Source organism: Tiliqua scincoides, chromosome 5 (genome assembly GCF_035046505.1).
Source record: "Tiliqua scincoides isolate rTilSci1 chromosome 5, rTilSci1.hap2, whole genome shotgun sequence".
NCBI lineage: Eukaryota > Metazoa > Chordata > Lepidosauria > Squamata > Scincidae > Tiliqua > Tiliqua scincoides.
The window spans coordinates 97,337,637-97,361,748 of NC_089825.1; the positions used below are offsets into that span (position 1 = coordinate 97,337,637).

At 46.1% G+C, this 24,112-nt stretch overlaps 1 protein-coding gene and 1 pseudogene across 1 annotated transcript in view; both read left to right on the forward strand.

Moving 5' to 3' along the window:
• The window catches only part of LOC136652475 (vomeronasal type-2 receptor 26-like), a 77,045-nt gene extending 67,570 nt beyond the window's left edge, over window positions 1-9,475 (forward strand). The window contains exon 4 of the mRNA XM_066629418.1: window positions 8,565-9,475. Within this exon, the coding sequence (XP_066485515.1) occupies window positions 8,565-9,475 (911 nt within the window). The remainder of the gene's footprint in view (window positions 1-8,564) is intronic.
• A 5,210-nt stretch (window positions 9,476-14,685) lies between these two features.
• LOC136652476 (vomeronasal type-2 receptor 26-like) lies at window positions 14,686-23,887 on the forward strand (annotated as a pseudogene).
• Window positions 23,888-24,112: the final 225 nt, after the last annotated feature.

A 24,112-nucleotide genomic window follows, 5' to 3' on the forward strand; every position in this document is an offset into this window, starting at 1 on the left:
TGTGCTATTTTGTGTGCCCATTTCGAGTGTTTCAGTACCTTCTTGGAGTGGGCTGTCCAGTTTCAGACGGGGCGGGTCATTTCTGCTCACTATCTCGATGGTTTTCTTTTCATGGGACCAGCTGGAACTGGAACATGCGAAATGCTGCTCTCGACTTGTATTGCTCTGTGTGAGCAGCTGGGAGTCCCCCTGGTGCAAGACAAGACTGAGGGTCCTGCCACTCGGTTGACGTACCTTGGCATCAAGCTTGACACTGTTAACCAGTGTAGTAGGCTCCCAGAAGCCAAGCTGCAGCAACTGGCTGGTTTGCTTAAGGAGGCCCTGGCTGCCTAGAAAATGACACCGAGGGAGCTTCAGGTGCTAGTTGGGCACCTCAACTTTGCCTGCTGGGTCATGGCACCGGGGTGGGCCTTTTTGAGGTGCATGTGTGACTTGATGGCAGGACTGCGCAGGCCTTCTCACTGCATACGGGTCACTGCGGGGCGACGTTGCCATGTGGCTCCGGTTTCTCAAACAATTTAATGGGGTTTCGTTTTGGAGAACATGGAGGTTGGTGGAGGCCGAGCTGTAGGTGCAATTTGAGCAGCAGGGGGTCATGGGTTTGGAGTCTATTTTAGGGGTAGCTGGTGTGCTGCCTGCTGGCGAGGTGACTGGGTGCAGGAGGGCATCACAAGGGATTTGACCTTTCTCAAGTTTTTTCCCATCCTGGTGGCAGTGCACTTATGGGCCCCCGAGTTTGCCAATTCTTCCGTTCGCTTCTGGTGTGACAACCAGGCGGTGGTTAGAAAGGCAGCTAGCTTGCCTGTATGGCACACTAGCAATGATTGCCAGGCTTGACCCCCTATCAGCCGGCAGCAGGGCTTTGCTGCCAGCTGATTGGCTGGCTGGCCTGAGGGGGCGGGACAACTGAGCTTGATCTAGCGCGCAGGCGCTAGACCTGGCTCAGTTCCGTTCCTGGAAGCGATCAGGTAGGACGCTTCTTCAGGAGCGGAGGAAGAGGCTGCTTCACGACGGGGCTTGGTGCGCGGTTGCCGCACTGGCTAACTCCCATCAACACAGCAGTGGGCAGCCTCTCCTGCGGGGGGTGTCTTTCGCTACGCACTCTGTGGCTGCGATCCGGGGCGACGGTCTTGTGCGCTTTGCGGGCATCGGCGAGGGTTGCTCCCCCTGTTGGGTGCTCTGCCCGCTGGGCATCAGGGGCGACAGGCTCATGCACCCGCGCGCGGCGGTGGGGGTTGCCCCTTCGGCTCTTTGGGGTATGGCATATTCGCGCGCCCCATGAGTGACAGCCGTTGGGTCCCCCCGGGGGTCTGCTTGGTATGGCTGACGCCCGTGTTGGGCACCTTGCCCACGGCCCTGCCCAGGGGAACCGGATGGGGCTGCATTACGGCGCTCAGTGGGGGGGTGCCTCGTGGCTGCGCACCATTTTGGGGCTCTTGCCTCATGGTCTTTCCAATTCAATGCCACAGGGAAATGCAGTAGGCAGGGATGCTTGTATGCCCATGGCTGCAGCATGAGTGAGGCATTTCCCACCCAGTCACGAAATGCCCACGTCTCAGTGGTCCGAGGCAGGGTTTTTGCCCCTTACAGGGCAAAAGGTCTGGTGGTGGCCCCGCAACTGGTGTTAGCGAGGGGTCCATCCCCAATTAAGATTTCCTCCTTGGTTTACTGGCTGCAATTTTATACTGATTGTTCAGCAGCCAGACTGTTGCTGGAGGGTTTCCAGTTTGGGCTTTAAGATTCGGGTCCCGCCACCGTGTTAGTCCCACGTTCTCTGGTCAGTTGCTGATGACAGAGTGGAGGTTGTGAGCGGTAAAATAGCTTAGGTGGTTGAGGCTGGTAGAATAGTTGGACCGTTTGCTGTTCCTCCGATGAGGAATCTGCTGGTGTCCCCTCTGGGTTTGGGGCCTAAAAAGCCCCAGGCCAGTTCAGGCTGATTCACCACCTGTCCTTTCCAGAGGGTTCCTCTGTAAATGACGGGATACCGCCCCAACTCAGTACGACACACTTCTTTAGACGGGGCTGTTGCCCACCTCAGGAGGTGTGGCCCTGGGGCTTTGATGGCGAAGGCAGATATTTAATCTGCCTTTAGACTACTTCCAGTGCACCCCTAGGATTGCAATCCATTGCCCACTACCTTCATCTCCTTTTGAGGGGCCGTCTGGGTATGATGATGGAAGGGATCACTAGGGACCTAACAATTTTGGAGCTCTTCCTGATTGCCGTGGCGACTATCGGGCCATGATCCACATAATAAACATGCAGACCTCCGCCCAGGTTATGAATTTGGTTAGAGTCTTTGCCAAGCAGTGCCTTGCTATCAACACTGTTTTCTCAGCCAGACATCTACCTGGGATTGAAAATAGCATAGCTGATGCCCTCTCTCGAGTTCAGAAGGAACGCATTCGGTAGCTAGCCCCCGAAGTCAATTAGGATCCCAAGCCCGAGGCCCTAGAAGCCATCAGGGCATCGCTGGCTTCATCTACCCATGGCCAGCTACTTGAGTAAGATCTGACCATTTGTGCCCCATACTCTTATGCAGTCCATTTTGGACTGCATAACGGGGACATCCGGTGGATCTGTGTTCATCTATCTGGCTGCCATTTCTTTTCAGTCACAGGCCCAGGGAATTCAGGATCTTACCAAGGAGTTTAGGGTGTGGAAAATGGTGGTTGGCTTTGGAGGGTGATGACCTGCAGGCCCAGGCAGGTGCCTACCTATTACACCCACCATTTTGCATGGACTGAGCATGGAGTTTATTGCCATATGTTTCTCAACCTTTGAGTCCCTGCTGTTTCGGGCAGTGACGCTGACAAAGTTCTATGGGGCTTTTTGCCCGGGGTTTGGTCACAGTTTGACCCCACTGACAGAGTCCTTCAGTGGGGTGACTGTGTTTTAAGGCCCAGGATGTCCATGAATTTTTGGGCTTCATGCCGCTCTAGTGCCTTTCACTATTATGATCGGCTGTGAGGGCTCCATGTACAGTGCCATGTTGGCGGGTTGTGTAGGTGCCATGAAGGCTCCATGTGCAGTGCCAGGTGGGCGTGTGCAGCGCCATGTTGGTGTGATGTGTAGGCACTGGTAGGGCTGGACCAGATTCACTAACCGTGACTGGCCATTTGGGGTATTAGCACAAGGTTAGAGGAGTCATTCCTCTTTACTATTGTATTATTTTGGGCCTGTTGGTGAGCTTACCTCATGATGTGCTTCTTTTTCCAACAGGTCCGTGAGGGAGGTGCCCAGCCAGGGTCTTGACCTGTGGATACTCCATAGTTTGAGTGGGGTATGTGTTGGGGTCAATTTTTCCTGGCCTTTTTGGAATTCATTGGTCTCAATCCCCTGCCGCAGGTAATTGTGCTCTACTTGGGCGAGAATGACTTGGGTCAGAGGACGTCCATGTCCTTGAGGCTCCAGGCCCGCAGGGACTTTACTTTGTTGGATAGTCAGTTCCCCAGGATCACTATGGTGTCCAATCTAAGTCAGCAAGGACAGGGGTGAACCAGAACCGCTCTCAAGATGCTTGACCGGCTCAGGGTGGCAGGCTGGCTAGCCCCTGGTCTGAACTTGGGGGCCTTGCAGTGGTGACCTGAAGGCATAGAAGTTAGGCTGGCTTACCCTCTTCAGGCGACGGTGAAAGGCGGGCTTAATAACAATTGAGCTACGCCTGGAGTTGAGTGGACACCCTATGAGATTGGGGGGCATAGACGGCTAGGGCCGTTTCCCCCACTTAGAACCCCACACTTGGGATGGGTATTGTTTACCCTATTTTGCCTTGTTGCTCTTGTTGTAATTCAATAAAGTGGCCCATTTTAATTCCATACCTGTTGTCGGCTGTATTTATTGGGGAATGCATGGTAATCATCAACAAGCAAACGTCTAAATCGCCCAGGGTTATGCGCTTGGTGAGAGCTTTCGTTCTCCAGTGCCGATCGGTTAATTTCCTCTTTTCTGCACGGCACATGGCCGGGGTTCAAAACAGCATTGCCGACACGCTCTTTCGTTTTCAGGAGGAGCGTTTCAGGCAGCCGGCTCCAGACGCTCGTCGTGACCCAGAACCCATGCCCCTATGGCTATGGGAACTTGCGTCAGCACCGACCAAAACATGAACTGGGTTTCCCTAGCAGTCACTACCAGGGACAGTTATAGGAAGAAGGTTTTGGTTTTTCGCAGGCAGCAGTGTCTGGTGGATGCATGGCCTCTGCTTTATTTGCAATAAGGAAGGCAAAAATAAGGAAGGCCAAGTGGCAAAAATTTGCAACTCAAAGCAGCCAGGCACTAAGGAGCAGCACCTAAGCTCCACCCAAGGCAAAGGGAAGGGTCAGAGAGAGAAACAAAAGAGAAACAAAAGATAAGTTTCAGAGTCTACGTGAAAGTATGAATCTGCTGGACTTGGGCATCTGGAGTTGAGAAGGGGTGTTGGAGTTGGTACAACTCCGTCTGCTTCCACAGGTGGCAGGATACTGTCCGTTGAAAGGGTTAAGCCATAGCCCAGTGACCCTAGCTGTCCCCTTTGGATGACCTATGTGGGGGCATGGCCCAGACACAATAAGTATCCCTTCTTCTCCGAGCACACCCTCTCTTCCTCACGACCACTGACCAGACAAGATTGCCGCTCCCAGCAGGGCTCTGCTGGTGATGCCATCTTGACCACATGGCACGCAGGACAAGACAGCTTCAGGACCTTGTTATCTCTTAAGTTAGTGTACCTCTGATCTCAATCAGATGCTGTAACCTTACTTCCAATGAATCGTGAGTAAATGAATCTCTAAGCTGCTACTCTTGTAGCTATTCCTTCATCTTTCATGTCCTGTTGTTCTGTTTGTTTCCCATGTAAATACTTGCTCTGTTATTTAATGGTCTTCCTGGTCACCTGTTGGTGGCAACAGCTCCCTACAGAGCCGCCTCTTGGTTGCCATTTTTATTTTCCATTTTGCCTGAGATGCCATCTAATGTACATGCCTTGAAAGCCTGGGATGTGCATCAGGCAATGCATCTCACTAGAGGGCGTCTCTTCTTCAGGAGTGCTGCGTCCACTGAGTGTCCTAAAGAGCACTTCCCTTAAAGCCTACAGGAGCGACCCTAGAAAGGGGACACTTCCAGATCTCTGTCTAATGAAGGGGAGAAATCCAAAATTCAGTCTAACCTCATGAAACTACTTCTTGTGCATGTAAGGCAAATTCATCTCCTTCTCTGTCTCCGGAGCTCAAAGCAGAGGGGAAGTACTCACTGAGTAAAATGGGAAGCTGACCTTCTGCGAGAGGATTTACCTTGCCCCCCCATATTCCTAGACCTTAAATGAAAAATTTTAGAATGGATAAAGAGGAATGGTTTTAATTTGAGTGCAGATTAGAGTGGGGCAGATAATTTTTAAAGTTAGCAAAAATGATCCAGATCAATTTTTTTTTTACTGGTAGCAGTTTAGAGATGAGCCTTTTCCAATCTCCTGTTTTTAGAAGTGTATTATGGTGGCATCAAACAGAAAAGGGGGCAGAAGTTAATAGTTTTAGTGGACGTAGAGCCCAGTGCTGAACTCTGCATGCCAGTTGACCTCTGGCACGCATTGTCATCAATGTGCTGTAAGGCACATTTGCAGAGCTTAATGCTGGCCCAGCACTGGAGTTAGCCCAGTGTGAGCCGGCGCTGGGCTACCGCAGGTGAAAACCCAGTGCTCAGTCACTCGGCGCTTGCCCAAACCACCAGGCAGCGGAGAGGTAGGTGGGGGTGTGGGGGAGGCAGAGTGGAGCTGTTCAAGGGTGGGGGGAGGCGGGAGTGGGCGATAGGTGGGGAGGAGGCATGCGGGGGGGGAGCAGGGTGGGAGGAGAGCAGGACCCGTAGAGTTCAGCTCCACCAGATCCAGCTCCATGTTGGGCTGCGCAGCCAGAGCTGCTGCAGAATTGAGTAGCCCCATTATGGGACTACTATCCTTACCTGGGGGAATGTCCCCTTCCCCCGAGGAGCTGCTAGAAGCTGTCCAGTTGCGCTCAGGATGCTGCAGCAGCCATTTTTGACACATGGCAGCCCCGTGCTCTGGGCAACTCAGAATTGGGCTGAAAATCACTGTAATTTGGCCCATTCATAAATCCCCCCCAAATGAAGTAAGAATGAGAACTTTGGCATTTTTTAAGCCCAAGGACTTGCCTTCATGAGTCAATGCAATTGAAACCTTTCTGTGGAATATTAACCCCTGTTGATGTTCATGGTGTCAAAATGCACTTGTAGGCCATTCCCATTGTCAGCAAGGTCCATCTGCTTCACAGATTAGCACAGTGATTTTCAACCTTTTCCATCTCGAGGCACACTGGCAAGGCACTAAAATGGTCAAGGCACACCATCAGTTTTTTGACAATTGACAAGGCACACTGTGCTGTCAATGGGGGCTCACATCCCCCAATGGCCCTATTGATAAATGACCCTCTTCCAAATTCCCGCGGCACACCTGGGGACCATTCGCGGCACACCAGTGTGCCACGGCACAGTGGTTGAAAATGGCTGCATTAGCATTTTGCACCCTAACTTTTGCAGAGCTAGTTTAATTACTCTAGCCCAGTGATATCAAACTCATTCAATACAGCTGACCCAATGGCATTCAGGGCGCCTGCTGAGGACCAGAAGCAATGCCATTAAGCAGGAAGTTATGTTAAGCATGTGATAACCAAAGTGAGCAGTTTTTTCTCAATTAGAACTAATTAGCTGCAGATGACAAAAGAGAAAGTACTCTAATTCTGATATTTTCAAGATATGGGAGAGTCCAATTATCACACAGGACACCCTTTCAGTAGCTCTGCTTTTGCATCTCAGTAGCTGAGAGGTGCTCTGCAAAGTGATGCGTCAGCAGCAGTGCAGCTAAAAGGATGGCCTGCATTATAGCTGGGCTCTCCCAGTCCCTTAGCAGCACCTATCTTCTCCCTTTCTCACCCTTCTTAGTCTGCCACTTCCCCCATACCATTCTGCACTTTCTGAGGCTTTCTTCCATCTCTCCCTTCCAGCACCGTGGCAGAAGTGGCAGTGCTGAAAAGCTGGTGCTGGGAGAATCCGAATATCCTACAGACCGCTCTTGCAGCTGTGACATTTCAGCAGAAGTGGCACTGCTGAAAGGGTAGCCTGTATGATAAGTGGGCTCTCCCAGCACAACCCTTTCGAGTTTCTGCAGACCACAGATCTTATGTTTGACATCCCTGCTCTAGCTGATATATAATAAGAAGAGGCTAAAGAATCTTTTGTCCTCTGATCCAGGGGTCGCCAAACGTTTTGGCCAGAGGGCCACATCAAATATCTAGTGCAGTGTTGAGGGCCAGAAAAAAATTTAAATATAACATTTAAGTACATATATTAGAGATGGAACTTAGATGAATAGATAAATTAATGAACGGACTCATTCATTCAACCTCTCGGGCCCTCAGAACACCCTCCAGACGCAGCTAGAGCACAGCTCCAGTCGTGTTTGGTTGAGTGGGCCAAAGGCTTTCACAGGACAAGAGGTTGACTGTGGGCTGGATAGAGGCTCACTGCAGGCCACTTCTGGCCCCCAGGCTGGGGTTTGGAGACCCCTGCTCTAATCCAATCACAGTCGATTCCAATTTGAATGAGCCAGGCAAGCCCTGACTTTAAGCCAGGCAAGCCTTAAAAAGTTGCTAATTGTTCTCAACAACTGTATGTGTGGGGGAAAGAAAGGTTTGTTTTTTTAAAGAATCCTGCCTCTGCTAATAATGGATGATTCAAACTCTTATTAGCCATACCATCATCACAGCTCAGCCAGCTCTCTGCAAATCCAGAGAAAAGAGCCTAGAAAAAAAATTCTTAACATGTGGCTTTTGCTACTGTTTCCACTGCTTGCCACAGTCAAAGAAAAGCACAGCTCTGTGCATTTGTGATTTTACAGAAGTTTTCTTTGCACGTGTGGATATTTCTGCTGCCTGGCAACGCCATGGCATTTCCATGCGGAGGGAAGCTGAGATACTGCGATTATTCCGTTCCTACTCAGAGCAAGCTGCATTGCCAACAAATAACAGTAAGTTGATAGGCCTCAAATTGGCTGGGGAATTGGGGTCACCTTTTTTAAAGATTGGGACAATGGTCACAGTTAGCCAGTCTTGAGGGATAAGTCCCACTCTGTTAATTTCAGAGAAGAGAGGGGCTGAGAGTTGTGCCCACCAGTCGGGATTGCTATAGGACAATTGGGAGGGTATTGCATCTGATCCAGGGGCCTTCCCACCTTTTAGATGTTCAGTTAGCTGCCTGACCTCTCTACCTCCACCGGGGACCAGATGGGGAGCTCAGGATCTAAGAAATCTGCACAATTTTCCAGGGGAAGATGTCTGTCCAGGACAATCCTCTCAAAGTGTTGTACCCAGACAGAAAAGGGAATTTGGGCTGAGTCGCCCCCTTCAAATCTTTGTGAGCCTGTTACAATAGTCCAGAAAGCCCTACAAGCACCTTTGAGTTCAATGGGATAACTATAAGGTGGGTCTGTTTGCGGCTTGGGGTGATTCTATTGCAGCCTGAGGCTTAAGGTGATTAAATTCTACAGTGTTCTCTCATAGAGTGGATATCTCTGTTTCTTTCAGATGTGAATCAGTGTGATGAGTGTCCTAAAGATCAGCATCCAAACCAGCATCAAAATCAATGCATCCCTAAAGGCATCACTTTTCTAGCCTATGATGAACCTTTGGGCATGGGTTTGGCTACCGCTGCACTTTCATTTTCTCTGCTCACAGCTTTGGTGCTTGGAATCTTTATGAAATATCAAGACACTCCCATCATCCGGGCCAACAATCGGGATCTGACCTACCTTCTCCTGATCTCCCTCGTGCTCTGTTTCCTTTGCTCCTTCATGTTCATTGGACGACCCGGCAGGATGACCTGCCTCCTTCGACAAGTCATTTTTGCCAATGCCTTTTCTCTTGCTCTTTCTTGTGTATTTGCTAAAACCATCACTGTGGTTCTGGCATTCATGGCCACACATCCAGGGAGCAAGATGAGGAAATGGGTGGGAAAGAGCCTGTCCAAATGGGTGATCCTTTTTTGCTCTCTAATTCAACTTGGAATATGTGGCAGTTGGCTAGTGGCATCTCCTCCTTTCCCAAATCTTGATATGTTCTCCCTACCTGGGCAGATCATAGTGGAATGTAATGAGAGCTCGGGCGCCATGTTTTACAATGTCTTGGGTTACATGGTTTTTCAGGCCATTGCCAGCTTCACTGTGGCCTTCTTAGCCAGGAAGCTGCCTGACACTTTCAATGAAGCCAAGTTCATCTCCTTCAGCATGTTGGTCTTCTGCAGTGTCTGGGTGTCCTTTGTCCCAAGCTACCTGAGCACCAAGGGGAAGTACATGGTGGCCGTGGAGATCTTCTCCATTTTGGCCTCCACTGCTGGGTTACTGGGTTGTAATTTTGCCCCTAAAATATACATTATTCTGCTGAGGCCAGATGTGAATACCAAGAAACTCTTCTTGAAGAAAAGGAATTCTGTCAACTAGCCACGCATACTTTCTAATTATGTAAATTTTTCCTGCGTATTATCTACAAAGATCACAGTCCTATGTGTCCTATGAGTGATATATACAATCCTGCATATATGCATAACCCCAGTGATGTCGCTAGGGAGGTGCGGACGGTGTGGACTGCAATGGGTGATGCGCACAGGGGGTGACATGCTAAAATTGCAGTGGTTAGGAGTAACCGCATCATATTATATACTGTTAGATTCGGAATTTTGAGCGGAATGCAATACAAAAAACCAGAGTGAAATATCTCCTTTCTGTCAAAAGTTATGGCCAAAACACTGGAGAACAGAAAATGCATGGATCCCTATGGAAAGTGAAAGTGAGCCGTATCGTACTTATACTCATGAGTAGGCAAACCTGCCTTAGTCCTTCGGAAAGGGCAGGCTGACAGGAATCCAAGGACAACAGAATGGTCCTGATCCAATTAATGCAGCCCCCAAAAACACCTGAGAAGGAAGTCCCTGCCTCCAAGCAGATGAATGTATTCACCCCTATGGAAAGCGAAACTAAGCCTCATGGTCACATTTACTCACGAATAAGCAAACATGCCTTGGCAGGTGTAGAATATCAGGTGAAGGAGAGTGCAAGGCTACCAGAATGGTCCTGATCCTATGCACCTGGAGCTCAACAAGTGCTCCAGAAGGCAGCCCCCCCCCCAGTAAAAAGGATCAAAAGAGACTAAAAGGATCAAAAGGAAATTCACTTGGTAGACCAGGGCTGGATTCTGCTTATTTAATTATTTGTTTAATTATTTATACTTATTTATTTTAATTTGCCTGATGATGTCACTTCCACCATGACATCGCTTCTGGTGGGTCTTGGACAGATTGCCATTCTAAAAAGTGGGTCCCAGTGCTAAAAGTTTGAGAACCGCTGCAATAAGGTGTTAGTAATTTGACACCCGGGGTGTGTGTGTGTGTGTGACACCACTAGTGACCAAAATCACAGTTTGGAGGAATAATACCATCATGTTATATATCAATCAATGCATAGTTTCATGCAGAATGTGTTCTATCTTTGTTCTGTCAAAAGGTACAGCCAAAAAAACCAGTGGGGGCGGAGTGATGGTACATCACCATGCCCACCACCTGGGGTGTTGCCCCGCCCACTGCATGGGGGGGGTGACACGCTGGCATCCTGCACCGAGTGATGCGAACCCCAATGACAACACTGCATAACCCCACTATTATTGTGGTAAGCAAGTTGTGCATCTGAAGTGGAGCTCTGTAGGATAAAGTAGATGATCATGTACAATTACTGAAATTTCAATAAAAAGGTGAAGCTACCCATTGAAATGTGTTCTTTACACATTTTGCTGCCTCCACTGAGACTTGGGATCAAACCCTTGGCAGTGTTGCATAGATCAGAGGTTCCCACGTTGAGTTCAGGTTTAGGTTCTGCCCGGTGCACAAAAGAAAAGACACTAGAGTCCGTGAAAAGAAAAAGAAGAAAACAAACTTTATCATGATAAAGGATGCCAGTAGGTGCACACCAAGAAGCATCACACCAGGTCAGTTCTTGTTACAATTTTATACACTCCTGGGGTACACATCACACATTCCTTTTCTATGTGATCTATGCTCTGCTAGAATTGGGCTCATCATTCATCTATAGCTTGTTATTTTATTCACTATTAGAGTTGATTTAGGAAGCTTTTGTATTGCTTTCATTCAGGACAAGTTTACACTTTTTACTTTGTTTCCCACTCTCAAAAAACTTTCCACTACTAGAAAAACTTGCTTTCCCTATCTTGGTTTTTGACAACACTCCTCAAACATTTTTTTTTTTCCTGTTATTGTTTGCAGTACTTGGATTTCCTTTGTTCCAACCAATCCGAGCACTAAGGGCAAATAGAAGGTGACTGTGGGGAGCGCCATGTTGGCTTCCTGTGCTGGGTTGTTAAGGGTGAAATCCTATCCTGCGCTGGAACAGGCAAGCCAAGAGAGCCCTGGTGGCAGCCCACCACCCACCCTCTCCCCACCCAGGAACACCTCCCTCCCACCTTCTCCCTGCCTACCCAAGAGCCTTATTTCAGCGCAGCCAGGCCGACACAAGGCTCTCTCCCTCTGTCGGCATGAAGGCTAATGCTAGCATCCACAGGCCAGTGCACCTCTGTGCGCTGGCCTTGCCGACTCTTGAGGAGGCGCAAATGTGCCTTATGGCACATTTGCGACCGCCTGGGCCGACATGAGGGTCTTATGTCCATGTGCAGCTCAGGATTGCACTTCACGTTGCATTTTTGCCCCTACTTTGTACATAAGGCCACAAGTGAGCACCAAGGACCTGTTCTTTAAGAAGGAGAAATAAAGTAACACATAAGAACCCCGACCTATGCTATATTAGAGCACTGCAGTGGGTTATGGGAAAGGGGAAACTAGTGATGGAAATATTTTAGGATTCGTTCTCTGAGTCAAATGCTAAACAGGACACAAGCTCTTTTGAAAGCTTAGAGAGGCTTTTTATTTACAGGTTATTTACAGATTAGAAACAGATTTCAAATTCAGGTTGGATACAGAAAATATATTCTGTATATTCTGTTCCCCTCGCTGGTTCCTTTGTTTCTCCGAGAACCACACCCAAAACTTCTCAGTTATACCTTGCAACAAACAAAGTACCCATGTGACACCCATGTGACTTCCACTTCCTTATTGGGCATACTGGTGCATGGTTCCAGCCCTAACTGGGAAGTCTGTTACCCATTTATGGAGAAGTTTATGTTCCATAACTTTGGTTACACAAAACCCTGGAATTTCCCTTTTGGGAAAACTATGACGTGCATGTTCTTTGGGCAGGTCAACTTGACATAACTTTTCTATCCTGTTTCTAACAGAAACACTAGTCACTGCTTTGGCTCCTAATTTTGGTTGTTTTCCTCATCTGAGAGAAGTTAGGTTAACCCTTTAAAATCTCCATCAACAGAAATAAGGAAGGATGGCAAAGTTTATGAGGAAAGTCATGAATGGTTAATACGGATCGAGGTCCATGAAGATAGGCCTATGCAGAACATTATTATTGTTCCAATTCTAGGAAGAACTCAAAAGGGTAGATGTGTGAGATCACATGAGAAGTACACACAATTTTCTAATGCTTAGCTGCACCATAAATAGCAGAAACGCATGTTCCAAGATGACAAAGGCCTCTTTGATCTCACCTGTTGACCCATCAGAGTTGAGTGTGCCTCTGGGGACTCTATACATAAACATTGGCTCTGGATACTCAACCATACAGACAACCTAACGTGGAGCCTGTGAGTTTGGAATGATCATTATCTATAATTATATTGTGATTGAGTGTTCTCTGCAAGGAAGCCCCAGGAGATGTTCAGAAGTAACTTTCAAATTCATAAACAACAGAAAAGGGGGGGGGGGAGACAGAGAAAGCAATGGATTGGAGACTTTGTCAAACTTGCATAAGTCACAAAGCCTGCTATAAAAGAAGATGTTTTTGCTACTGAGAGCTGTGCAAATTCAGAAGACAGCTCAGCTCCTTCACAGTGAAGAGGAACAGTATCTCAGATCCAACACCAGGGCAAGAATAAGCACACTTACAATATTTAGCATTTAAAAAGTGTATTGAATGTTGTTAGCGATCTATGAAGATCCCAAATTTGAAAGGCAATGCGATGGTCTCCTCAAAGATCCTGCTCCTCTTCCTTCTCCTCCTGTTCCTGCCTCAGTCTGTGAGCAAGCCCTTGGAAGGACTCTGCAGAGCAACAACTCCGAGATATGGATTTGATTATTTTAGGCCAGGAAACCATGTGGTTGGTGGAATTCTGTCCATGAATGTGGGTCTGTTACAAAAGGAGTCCTTCAAGACTGTCCCTCTGAATGTCAATAGTAATGTAGTGGTCTAGTAAGTGTGTGTGTGGTTTAAATCCAGTAAAGTATAATGGGCACTATTTAGCAAGGTTTGTGCAGGTTTGCCTTTAAGTTTCTTTACAGATAGAGGGTTTCTGTTTATTACACCTAACAAAAATCTTTCCTCACCACAGTATCCTTCAAATCATCAGATTCTATTTTTTTAAAAAAAGGTCTGACTTGATTTTGATAAGGTTGCTAGTCTGGTATGTTTGTTAAATTGACATAAGAACATAAGAACATAAGAACATCCCCACTGGATCAGGCCATAGGCCCATCTAGTCCAGCTTCCTGTATCTCACAGCGGCCCACCAAATGCCCCAGACAAAATGACAATGCCTCTTTACTGTTGAAATTCTAAAATCAACTCAGATTTTCTGGGGGTTTCTTTAAAAAAAATTGGTCTGATTCTGGTAAGGGTAATTTGTTCAAGGTCTAACTTATTTCATAATAAAATGCAGTCGTAATATTCATAAGCAAGTTGTACTTTAATCAGATCAATACAGAGGAACTTCAGGACTGTGAACTCTGACATTTATTGCTGTGAAAAGGAGCCTACTGCAAACCATGTATGAAATGATTATTCAGCATTAGGGATACTCCTCAATTATTCTGCTGTCAGTGCTTTTGAATGGGGCACACAATGTTTTATAGTTGCTCATCTACAACAGTATGCAACTATGATTTCCAGTGTTTTTGTCAGGATTACCAAGTCGCAGTTGCGGTTAAATCAATTCTCTTCAAATCAAACTCTGTGCAGAAACAGTAGCACCATGAAGCATAATGTCTTTGAGGGCTCCCCATAACCTTGCACTGTCTGTAGTTCTCTGAAATCTGACTTTTTTTAAAAAGCAGCCCTGGACAACTTGCAAATCTGAATGGGACTACAGGGCTGATCTTACTGCACAGATCTTACTCCAAACACCTCTGGATGGTAGAAGTCAGTAATATTTGTCATGCTAACTGTAGAATTGGTTATTATAATTTTTGTTTTACATTTTTAGCAGGCTTGGAACATGGTGCTAACTCCAAGCCACTAAAAGGCTGGAGTGCAATGAATGAAAATGAATGCATACAAAATTTAAAAAAATAAAATAAAAACTCACTTTGTTTTGTAGTTTTATGAAAAAGAACAACCAGCATTCCTTGGCCTTCATTTTTGCCATTGATGAGATCAACAAGAATCCAAACCTGTTACCCAATGCCACTCTTGGCTTCCAAATCTATGATGACCTCTGCCAAAAGATAATATATGATATCACCCTTTCCCTGCTATCTGAACGCAATAAAAACTTCCCTAATTTCCGGTGCGGAGATAAATATAAGATGGCTGCAGTTGTTGGAGGTCTGCAGTCAGACACTTCCTTCCGAATGGCCACGGTCTTAGGACTATACAAGATCCCACAGGTAGGGGGTGGTACAAGGGAATTGGGGATCTCATTCACAAATTTGCTATGCAGACAACAAACTCTCTCTATTGTACCACACTTGGAGTCCAACCCTATCCCCCGCCAGCTCAGATCATGCAGCTGGAGTGGAACAAGACAGCCCAGGAGGAGTCAGTAAATTTTCTTTTTACTTTTTTCTTTGTAGCCTGCCCAGTCTCTAGAGGGACTCCTTAGATCTAAGCCAGCTCTTTTGCTGACATAAGCCTGAGGAAACTCCTCAGGGGAGGTCCAGGCTAGGAAAGGAGGATAAGAGCGTAGACAAATGCCACCATGATCTTCCCTCTCATGCTCCCCAAATGCCCCTGGCACAGCTCGATCCCAACCCGGATCCCTACCTGTACTGTCCCTGATCATCCCCCAAACAGTCACCACTGCTAAATGACCAGTAATGAATGGTACTGCCTGAGCCAATGGTGCCTTCCACATTAGGAAAATTTTTCCATTGCCCCAGAGTGAGTCCCAGCAGCCGCCATGGGTCAACTGGGACCTGCAGCTATTCTTTCTGGTTCTCCTACTCCAAACCAATATTAAAAATTATGAGCTAAGCAAAGAGATCCGAAGAGAGAATTTAAAAAGGAACACGGCAGATGACATTTCCTTTCCCATCTCCGTATGATTCTTCATGCTTCTGTCTTCAGAGAAGAAATGAGAAATGACACTCCACTCTAAGTGCTTTCACATAGTGAGTGGATTAGGTGCCTAAACTGCCATTTAGCATGGCTTTTAAAAAATCTCCCTCTTCTTACTCCTTAGCTCAGTTACGGACCTCTTCACACAGTACTGAAGGACAGAACTCAGTTCCCTACTTTATACCAAATGGTTCCAAATGAAGCCTCTAAATATGAAGAGATTGTGCATTTGATCAAATATTTTGGGTGGACTTGGATTGGCCTCATTTTTTCACATGATGACAGTGGAGAAGATTTTGGGGAAAGGTTGACAACTATGTTCAGTAAGAATGGGATCTGTATTGCCTTTGCAGAAAGGGTGCCATTTGTTACTATAGATATGGAAAACAAGAAAAGCATATTCGCTACACAAAACATTCTGGTCGCTCTTAATGCAACAAAAGCCAATGTGATTGTTACGTATGGGAACACACTCTATATGCTACGTCTAAAAGTGCTGCTAAATACATATGAACCACCGGCAACCAAATCCATGGAGAAGGTTTGGATCACAGCAGGCCACTGGGATTTTACCTCAACACCTTATCAAAATGCTTCCTATATCAGACACTTCCATGGTTCTTTATCCATAGCAGTCCACAAAAATGAGGTGCCAGGATTTTCCACCTTTCTCCAGACATTTAACCCTCACAACCACCAAAATTATATTTTTCTCCAACAATTCTGGTCTTTGGCATTTGGGTGCTTAACATCAATCCCAAATCCCTTGGAGTCTAGGCTGAATCTCAAGAACTGTACAGGGGTAGAAAAGCTGGAGAATCTTCCGGGGACACAGTTTGAAATGAGGATGTCTGCTGAGAGCTACAGTATCTACAATGCAGTCTCTGCCTTGGCACATGCTTTACATGCTAGGTGCTCATCCAGGCACATGACAAGGGTACGAGGACTCAAATTGGGGCTTCAGATGACACAGCCCTGGGAGGTAATGTAAGACCTTTTTCAACATACAACAAACCTTTATTAGGCATATAGTTTTACAACTAATATCTCCAAACAGTCATGTATGAAGGTATATATTAAAAGAGAGATAGGAAATAAGAGTTAAAACACACCAGTTTGCTTACACAGTTATTCCAAGTTGCTTAGAACCAGCAACTTAGCCCGCTTCAAGTTGCTCAAATGTAGAAATTTAGCAACTGGAAGGGTCACAGATTCAAATTCACCTGCCAGCAAAAGTTGTAAAGAAGAGACTTTTTTTGTTTCCTGATAATGAGGGGAGATACTTGTCTCTGAGCACCTGATTAAAAGCACAATGCAGAACAATGTGTGGAAGAGAGTCTACCTCTCTGAGGCCACAATTGCAAAATCGTTCTTCCTTTGGGGCTTTTCTAAACCTACCAAGTAGGTCATTAGAAGGCAACACATTGCATTAGGCTAATGTAAAAGCCCTCCTTTCAAAGGGGCACTCTAAGAAGGACAGGTATTTTGGTTGTAGACCAAAGGTATTGTTAAGATGGAAATTTAGGACTGAACATTTTTTTTGTGCTGCAGCCAAAATCTCTTGCCTTTCTATGTCTATTAGTCTTGTTATCAAGAGCCTGATAGAAGGTAAGACCTTTTTCTTTCAGTACTGTTGTAAGGGGATGGTTACTGCATGAAGCAGAACATGAAACAAAACATGCTAATTCTTTTCTGTAGGTTTTATCCCCATTCCTTCTCAAACACCAGGGGGTCCCCTCATCTTATCTATCAGGATTGCTTTTCCATCCCCCCATTTTTGGATAGGCTTCCAGACCAGTCCCATCTAAATTCCTCCCCCGGCCAATGCAACTGCACCATGTACTGCATCCTTCGGGGGGAGGTCACTGTGATCCCCTCCAGGTAAGGAATAGTTCTTCCTTTGCCCTGGGCTAAGCCTCTGCTGTCCTGGTGGGATGACTCATACCTCCATCAGCAATTTTGCTGGTGCAAGTCTGAGTGATCCCAGATAGATGGATAGGATATTGGCAGAACTGCTGGTGCTGATAACTGTTTTTCCTGCCCTGCCTGCTAGAAGAAATGAAAGCTTTCCCCATGGAGAGACTATTCACACAGTTTCACATGCTAGGGTTCCGACATTCCAAATCCAGGAAACAGGGACGGGGCAGGTGCTATAAAAGCTTCAACAGGGATCATGACTCGCTCACAGAATGTGCAGTTTCATTACATCAGAAATGCCATTGTGAGAAAAGTCTACCTAAATGATATTCAGAAACTTCCAATGCCTATAATAATGCCATTAAGGGAGAGAGAGAGAGAGAGAGAGAGAGAGAGAGAGAGAGAGAGTTTACAATTTTTTCAGTGGAAATCCCTACATCCCTGCAAACCTGTGAACTGTTTTGTCAGTCTTGAGCTTTTCTCTTTCTCTACAGCTCCATTCGTTTTTGAGAATACTCCAGTTCAACAACAGTGCTGGGGATGAGGTCTTCTTCAAGACGGAATTTAGGATACAGTGGGGGAGGCCTCTGCCATTCCCAGTCCTCCCAGGCCTGTCCCAGCCCCTTCCATCCTCCCCCATCCCAAAACACCCCTGCATTCAAAATGCCCTCCTACCAATGCCCCCCTGTCCCTATGCTAAACACATCTCTGGGGATGCCCTGTGCAATCTGTGTCCTATTTTGTCAATGCTGAGGTTATATTATCACTCTCCATGGTTAAATATTCTCCATGACCATATTAGCAAGTTACACTATCAATCCTCCCAGAACTCTGCTGCATTACTCTTCCCAAAAAGAACATTTATCTGAAGAAACAAATGCTTTCCTCAAACAATATTCAAAGATTTCCAATTCCTATAGTCGTGCCTTTCATGTGAGAAGGGGAAGGGGGAGTTACAGTTTTCTACGTGAAAATCCCTATATTCCAGCAAACCTGTGTCCTGTTTTCTTAATCTTGAGGTTTCCTCTTCCTCTACAGCTCCATCCATTCTTGAGAACACTCCGGTTCAACAACAGTGCTGGGGACGAGGTCTTCTTCAATGAACACATGGAATTGTCCAATGGATACGACATTGTGAACTGGGTGGTTTTCCCAAATAAATCATTCGTCCAAAGAAGAGTTGGAACGATGGGTTCACAGGCTTCCTCAGGTCAAAAATTTATGATTAAAGAAGGTGACATTACATGGCCCAGAAAATACAATCAGGTTGGCTTTCCATATGTTCATGTTTAGGACTTGGCTGTTTCCTTTCTAACTCCTTTTGCATTAAACCTACAAATATATATCTTACATATTTAGAGCAGTTATGATAACCTCCATAATTCTGACACATAGCAGGTGACCGTGTTTGCCTCCTGATCCAATAATACATTGCCAGAATGCTCTGATGGGTTCAATAAACCTAGAACAACAAACATCTCCAACATAATTAGCTAACATAGTTTCAGTATCAGTAAGACCTTTATTGGCATAAAATACAGAGAAAGAACAAAACAAAACAAAAATATACAAAGACATCAGTCTTTTCCTCACATACTGCCCAGAGTTCCAGAGCTCTGCCTGGCAATTACCCCAGATAAAAAGGCAGTGACCCTATCAAGGGTCTCAGAGTCAGGTGTGGAAAGGAGAGACTGAAGCATGATTGAGTCCTCCCAGCCCTGCATCCTAGTTAGCAAAGGGCCTAGGTATTTCTTGCGTGAGACGTCATGAAGTGGGCAGTAGAAAAGGGTATGTGTTATGGTCTCAATACAATCCCTACCACACTTGCATTTCCTCTCCAAGTAGGGAATACCACTGAACCTGCCCGATAACATGGCTGATGGAAAAGCATTACATCTTGCAAGTGTGAATGCTCTCCGAGCCTGTGGGCACTCCAGGTGATAAAAGAAGGAGGCCGGTTTCCCAAAACTGATTGGAACATGGAGACAGAGTGGAGAGCATGTGGTTCTGATGGCACTAAACAGCTCTTGTTGTCAACTTCCATTACAGGCTCACTTGGGCTTTTCATCGTAAGGCAGTGCAGAACGCATCCAAACTGGCGTCCTCAGCTATTTCCCGTTTCTTTTTTACCTGTGGCAATGGTTATGTTCCAGCCACTCTGGAGGCGTTTAAGGGAAAGATTCTTTCCCTGGTCCTTTATGGCTCTCCCATCTGGTATAAGGCTATTAACTAACCATTAGAACGCATTCAAGCCTCCTTTCTGTGGAAGATTTTGGGTTTACCCAGGTGCGTTCCCTACTCGGTTCTGTGTCTCGAGGTGGGGTTAATTCGGCTAAAGACGACTGCTTGGCTAAGATTACTGAAATTTTGGTTTAGGATTTTATTTAACCCTACCTCCTCTGGTCTAATGCTCCAATTACTGTCGGATTCAGTCCTGCCATTAGAGATCACTGATCTTCTAACCAAACTCAAGTCAATAGGGCTGGACACTGCAGAGCTAGGCATGATTGGTTGTGATGCTGCTTACAGAATCGTCAAAGAAAGAATTCTTGACATTGAACAACAAGAGCTGTTTAGCTAACATAATTCAAACTCCTGAACTTCATGCAGGAATATTTTTGGGTTTGCTGAGATGCAGACTGTCTTCTTGCCATCCATACCGCTCAAGTTGAGGCTGAGCTCAACAAGTCTCAGTGACAGTAATTGGGATTTGCTCTCATCATTCCACCTACCCTGGCGTTGGAGCAAATCCTCTCTTCAGCAGAGGTCCTGAGTGTCCTTTGGTGCTGAAGAATAGAAGACTCTCCAAGGGTTTCTAGCCTAGGCCAATCCCGCTGAATCAAAGAAGTTTTCAAAGAGAAACATATTTGTCTATTAGCTGATACCAAAGGGTCCTGATTGTTCACTTAACTCATGTCCCTCATTGTTTATGGCCAGCTGAACAACAATGAACTTTAAATTGTCTCTCCTTCAGCTAGGCAGGTGTAGCCTCCCTCCCCCACAATCCTGGAAAAAATACTAAAATCCAATAGGTGATTCACTTACCCCTATGATTTCCTGAGAATGGATACTGCTTTCAAGTAAAGAATGTCAGCGTTGGGTGATCCTGGAATTCTGATACCCACGGGAATTCTCCTGCTGTGCACTATTGGTGATGCACTATTATGAGAGTATGTATGCATTCCAATTGAATCCCTCATTATGATACAGCCTAGAAGTTTGTCATCTTCATCTTGCCTTTCCTCAGCTGGTAGCAAGACTACACCTACACCCATTTGCAGGGAAAGAATATTGAAATGAAATTCCAATAGTAATTGAGTCAGTTTCAGGAATCCACTGGATATCTTTCAGATTTCTCAAAGGAAAAAAGAAAAGAAAAAAGATAAACTAAGGAACACACCTTGGTGCAAAAATTCTAGGTTCTGCTAGGAAGCCAGTATCTGTGAAGTATCATATCCCTAAATCCATAATAATATATTAATTATGGATTTAACATAGTCATAGTATATGGAATGGTCATGTTATTAACACTGTGATTGGATGGAGGGTTGTTTCCAAAGGGAAAGCCAGTAAATATTTGACTTTATTGTATTTCACATTCATTACTGTGCAAATGTTAAAATAAAATAAAATATGAATAAAATTATAGGTAGCAAAAAAAAAGAATCAATACATTAGTGTGCAATCCCAACCCATTTTCCAGCACTGAGGTAAGGGAAATGCAGGTCCGAGGTAAGGGAACAAATTCTCCCTTACTTTGAGGAGACCTCCATGAGTGCCACCCAACTGCAGGATGCAGCACATGTCCCATTGGCGCAGCAATGCCAGTGCTGGAAAGTTGGTTAGGATTGGGGCCTAAATCACAGCCATTTAAATCTCCTACTCTGTTATCTCTGGGTAGACGTTGCCCCATTCTATCTGCACAGAGAGATGCCAGCCTGGCTATCACAAAAAGGTTTGTGAAGGGGACCCGTCTTGCTGCTATGATTGTTTTCAGTGCCCAGAGGGGACCATTTCTAATCAAACAGGTATGTGATTCCACAGATGCTATCCAAGCGTTCTCAAAGATGGACTATGTGGAGAAAAATAAAAATGTTTCCCTTTTGCCAATTCCAGCCCTTTTCTGTTTCACATGAGGTACATATTACGCTTTCTGCATTTGTTTTCATTAATTTACAGCCCATTCCTAACCTCCAGAACCATGTCAGCCCTGCCACCCTGGCAGCCCTTCTGCCGGTGGCTGCAGCATAGATGCTTGTGCAGCAGGGGGAAAGCCGCAGCCCATTAGCAGGGTGGTACAGACTGGCTGTTGACAGGACTGAGACAGAAGGGTAGATATTGGGATAGGATTGGGTGAGTCGTAGTGGACACACACCCAACACTTTCCCTATGCAACAGTTTCCTATTTATGCCACCAACAAGGCTGGCACAGATCTGAGAAGTCCTACCAGGGATCATGTGGTGGGCAACAACCTGCTAAGTATTTTACCTTCCCACCAGTCTTGCTTGGCCTCCCCCCACCCCAGGATGGTGCATTGGGTGCAGCCGCCAGCGTGCCAGCAGCCCTTCATCCTGTGCAAGATCCCTAGATAGGGTGGGCCATAAGCCTCCATACATTTAGTTGTTTTTCCATTTCTCTCTGTTCTTTTCATGACTCCCTATTTGTCATTTTGTGTTCTTTTCTCTCTGCAAAACTGCCTTGTGATTGCCATTTTTAATATCCCACTATATCCTGGATGACATGCTTTCCCAGGGTACTGTTGGAGGAAGATATCAGTTCTTCCAAAACCACGATGGCTCTCAGTGTATCTGGGTATCTTAAAAAAAAATATCAAATGGCAGCCAGCATGGCAGCTGCAACAAATAACACCTTCGGTTCCAGAGAAGATAACACTTCTCTCACTTCTCTTACCCCTGGGGGCTGGGGATAAGAATAGGCCCTCAGTTTGGCTGTACTTGTCGTAAGAGGCGACTAAACAGCCACCGGGTAGATGGGACTCGTCAGCCTGGGAAGGCAGCTCATCTGAGAGAAGGAAAACTCTGATCCCAAACCTCCACTGCCTTGTGGCTACATCCAGTTATGGAAAAGGCTTCAGGAGTCAACCTCCAGGCAAAATCCGGAGCCGGAGTCCCTGAGGCAGTTCATGGCTGAACACAGTCACGTTCTGGCAACTCCTGCGACGCCGCTGGAACCAACTGTATTGGCCTCTGCCTTTCCATTGGACCATTTCAGCGACGTGGAGAGGGGGGATTTGCTGCATGGGTAACAGCCTATCCTCCATACTTACTTTACCCAGGCTTCGCGCACTGGAGAGGACACTCTGTTCCAGAACCACCATTCAGAGCATGACACCATAGTCTTCCGAGACTGAAGGATGCCAACAACAACACTTCTCTCTCTGCACAGCCTTGCTTGGTGCCAGCAGATTGTGTCTTTGCCACCAGCAACTGTGCTGGCAGCCTCATTTCTCATGCCTGCCATGTGCCAGCACTTTTGCATGGATTCTGCAACCTCTACCAGCAGAACATAAGCTCCTCCAGTGAGCATTTTTAATAGGATTAGTCTGCTAGAGGGTTAGATGTTCCACACTCTTTCAGTGCACTGAACATTTCTCCTTCTTCCAGATATGGATCAGTGTGAAGAATGCCCAGAGGACCAGCATCCAAACCAACATCAAACTCAATGCACCCCAAAAGACATCACTTTTCTAGCCTAAAATGAAACTTTGGGCATAAGTTTGGTTTCCACCACAGTTTCTTTTTCTCTGCTCACTGCTTTGGTGCTTGGAATCTTTATGAAATATCAAGACACTCCCATCGTCAGGGCCAACAATCGGGATCTGACCTACCTTCTCCTGATCTCCCTCTTGCTCTGTTTCCTTTGCTCCTTCATGTTCGTCGGACGACCCGGCAGGTTGACCTGCCTCCTCCGACAAGCTGCTTTTGGAAATGCCTTTTCTCTTGCACTGTCTTGTGTTTTGGCCAAAACCATCACTGTGGTTCTGGCATTCATGGCCACCAACCCAAGGAGCAAGATGAGGAAATGGGTGGGGAAAAGACTCGCATTATGCTATCTTTTTTTGCTCCCTAATTCAACTTGGAATATGTACCAGCTGGCTCACTACTTCTCCTCCTTTCCCAGATCTTGATATGTTCTCACTACCTGGGCAGATCATAGTGGAATATAATGAGGGTTCAGGTGCTATGTTTTACCTTGTCCTGGGCTACATGGGCTTTCAGGCCAGTGTCAGCTTCACTGTTGCTTTCCTGGCCAGGAAACTGCCTGACTCTTTCAATGAGGCCAAGTTTATCACCTTCAGCATGTTGGTCTTTTGCAGTGTCTGGGTCTCCTTTGTTCCAACTTATCTGAGCACCAAGGGCAAGTACATGGTGGCTGTGGAGATTTTCTCCATTTTGGCCTCCACTGCTGGGTTACTAGGTTGCATTTTCCCCCTTAAATTGTTCATTATTTTATTGTGGCCCGAAATGAACACAAAAAATGTTGTTTTGAAGAAGAAAAATTCTACATGCTAAAGATGATATTTTGTAACTATGTATATGCCTTCCTTGTTCTGAATTGCAAGGAAGGGAGTCAAGGATTGATAGTGTGAGCCATATTTTATTTCCTCATTATCACTATGGCAAGCAAGCTGTACAACTGAAGAGAAGCAATGTAGAACAAATTATATGATAACTACCCAGCTAGAATGTGATTTGGGAGCCTTCCAAGGATCCAGAATTTTATGCACCATAGAGACC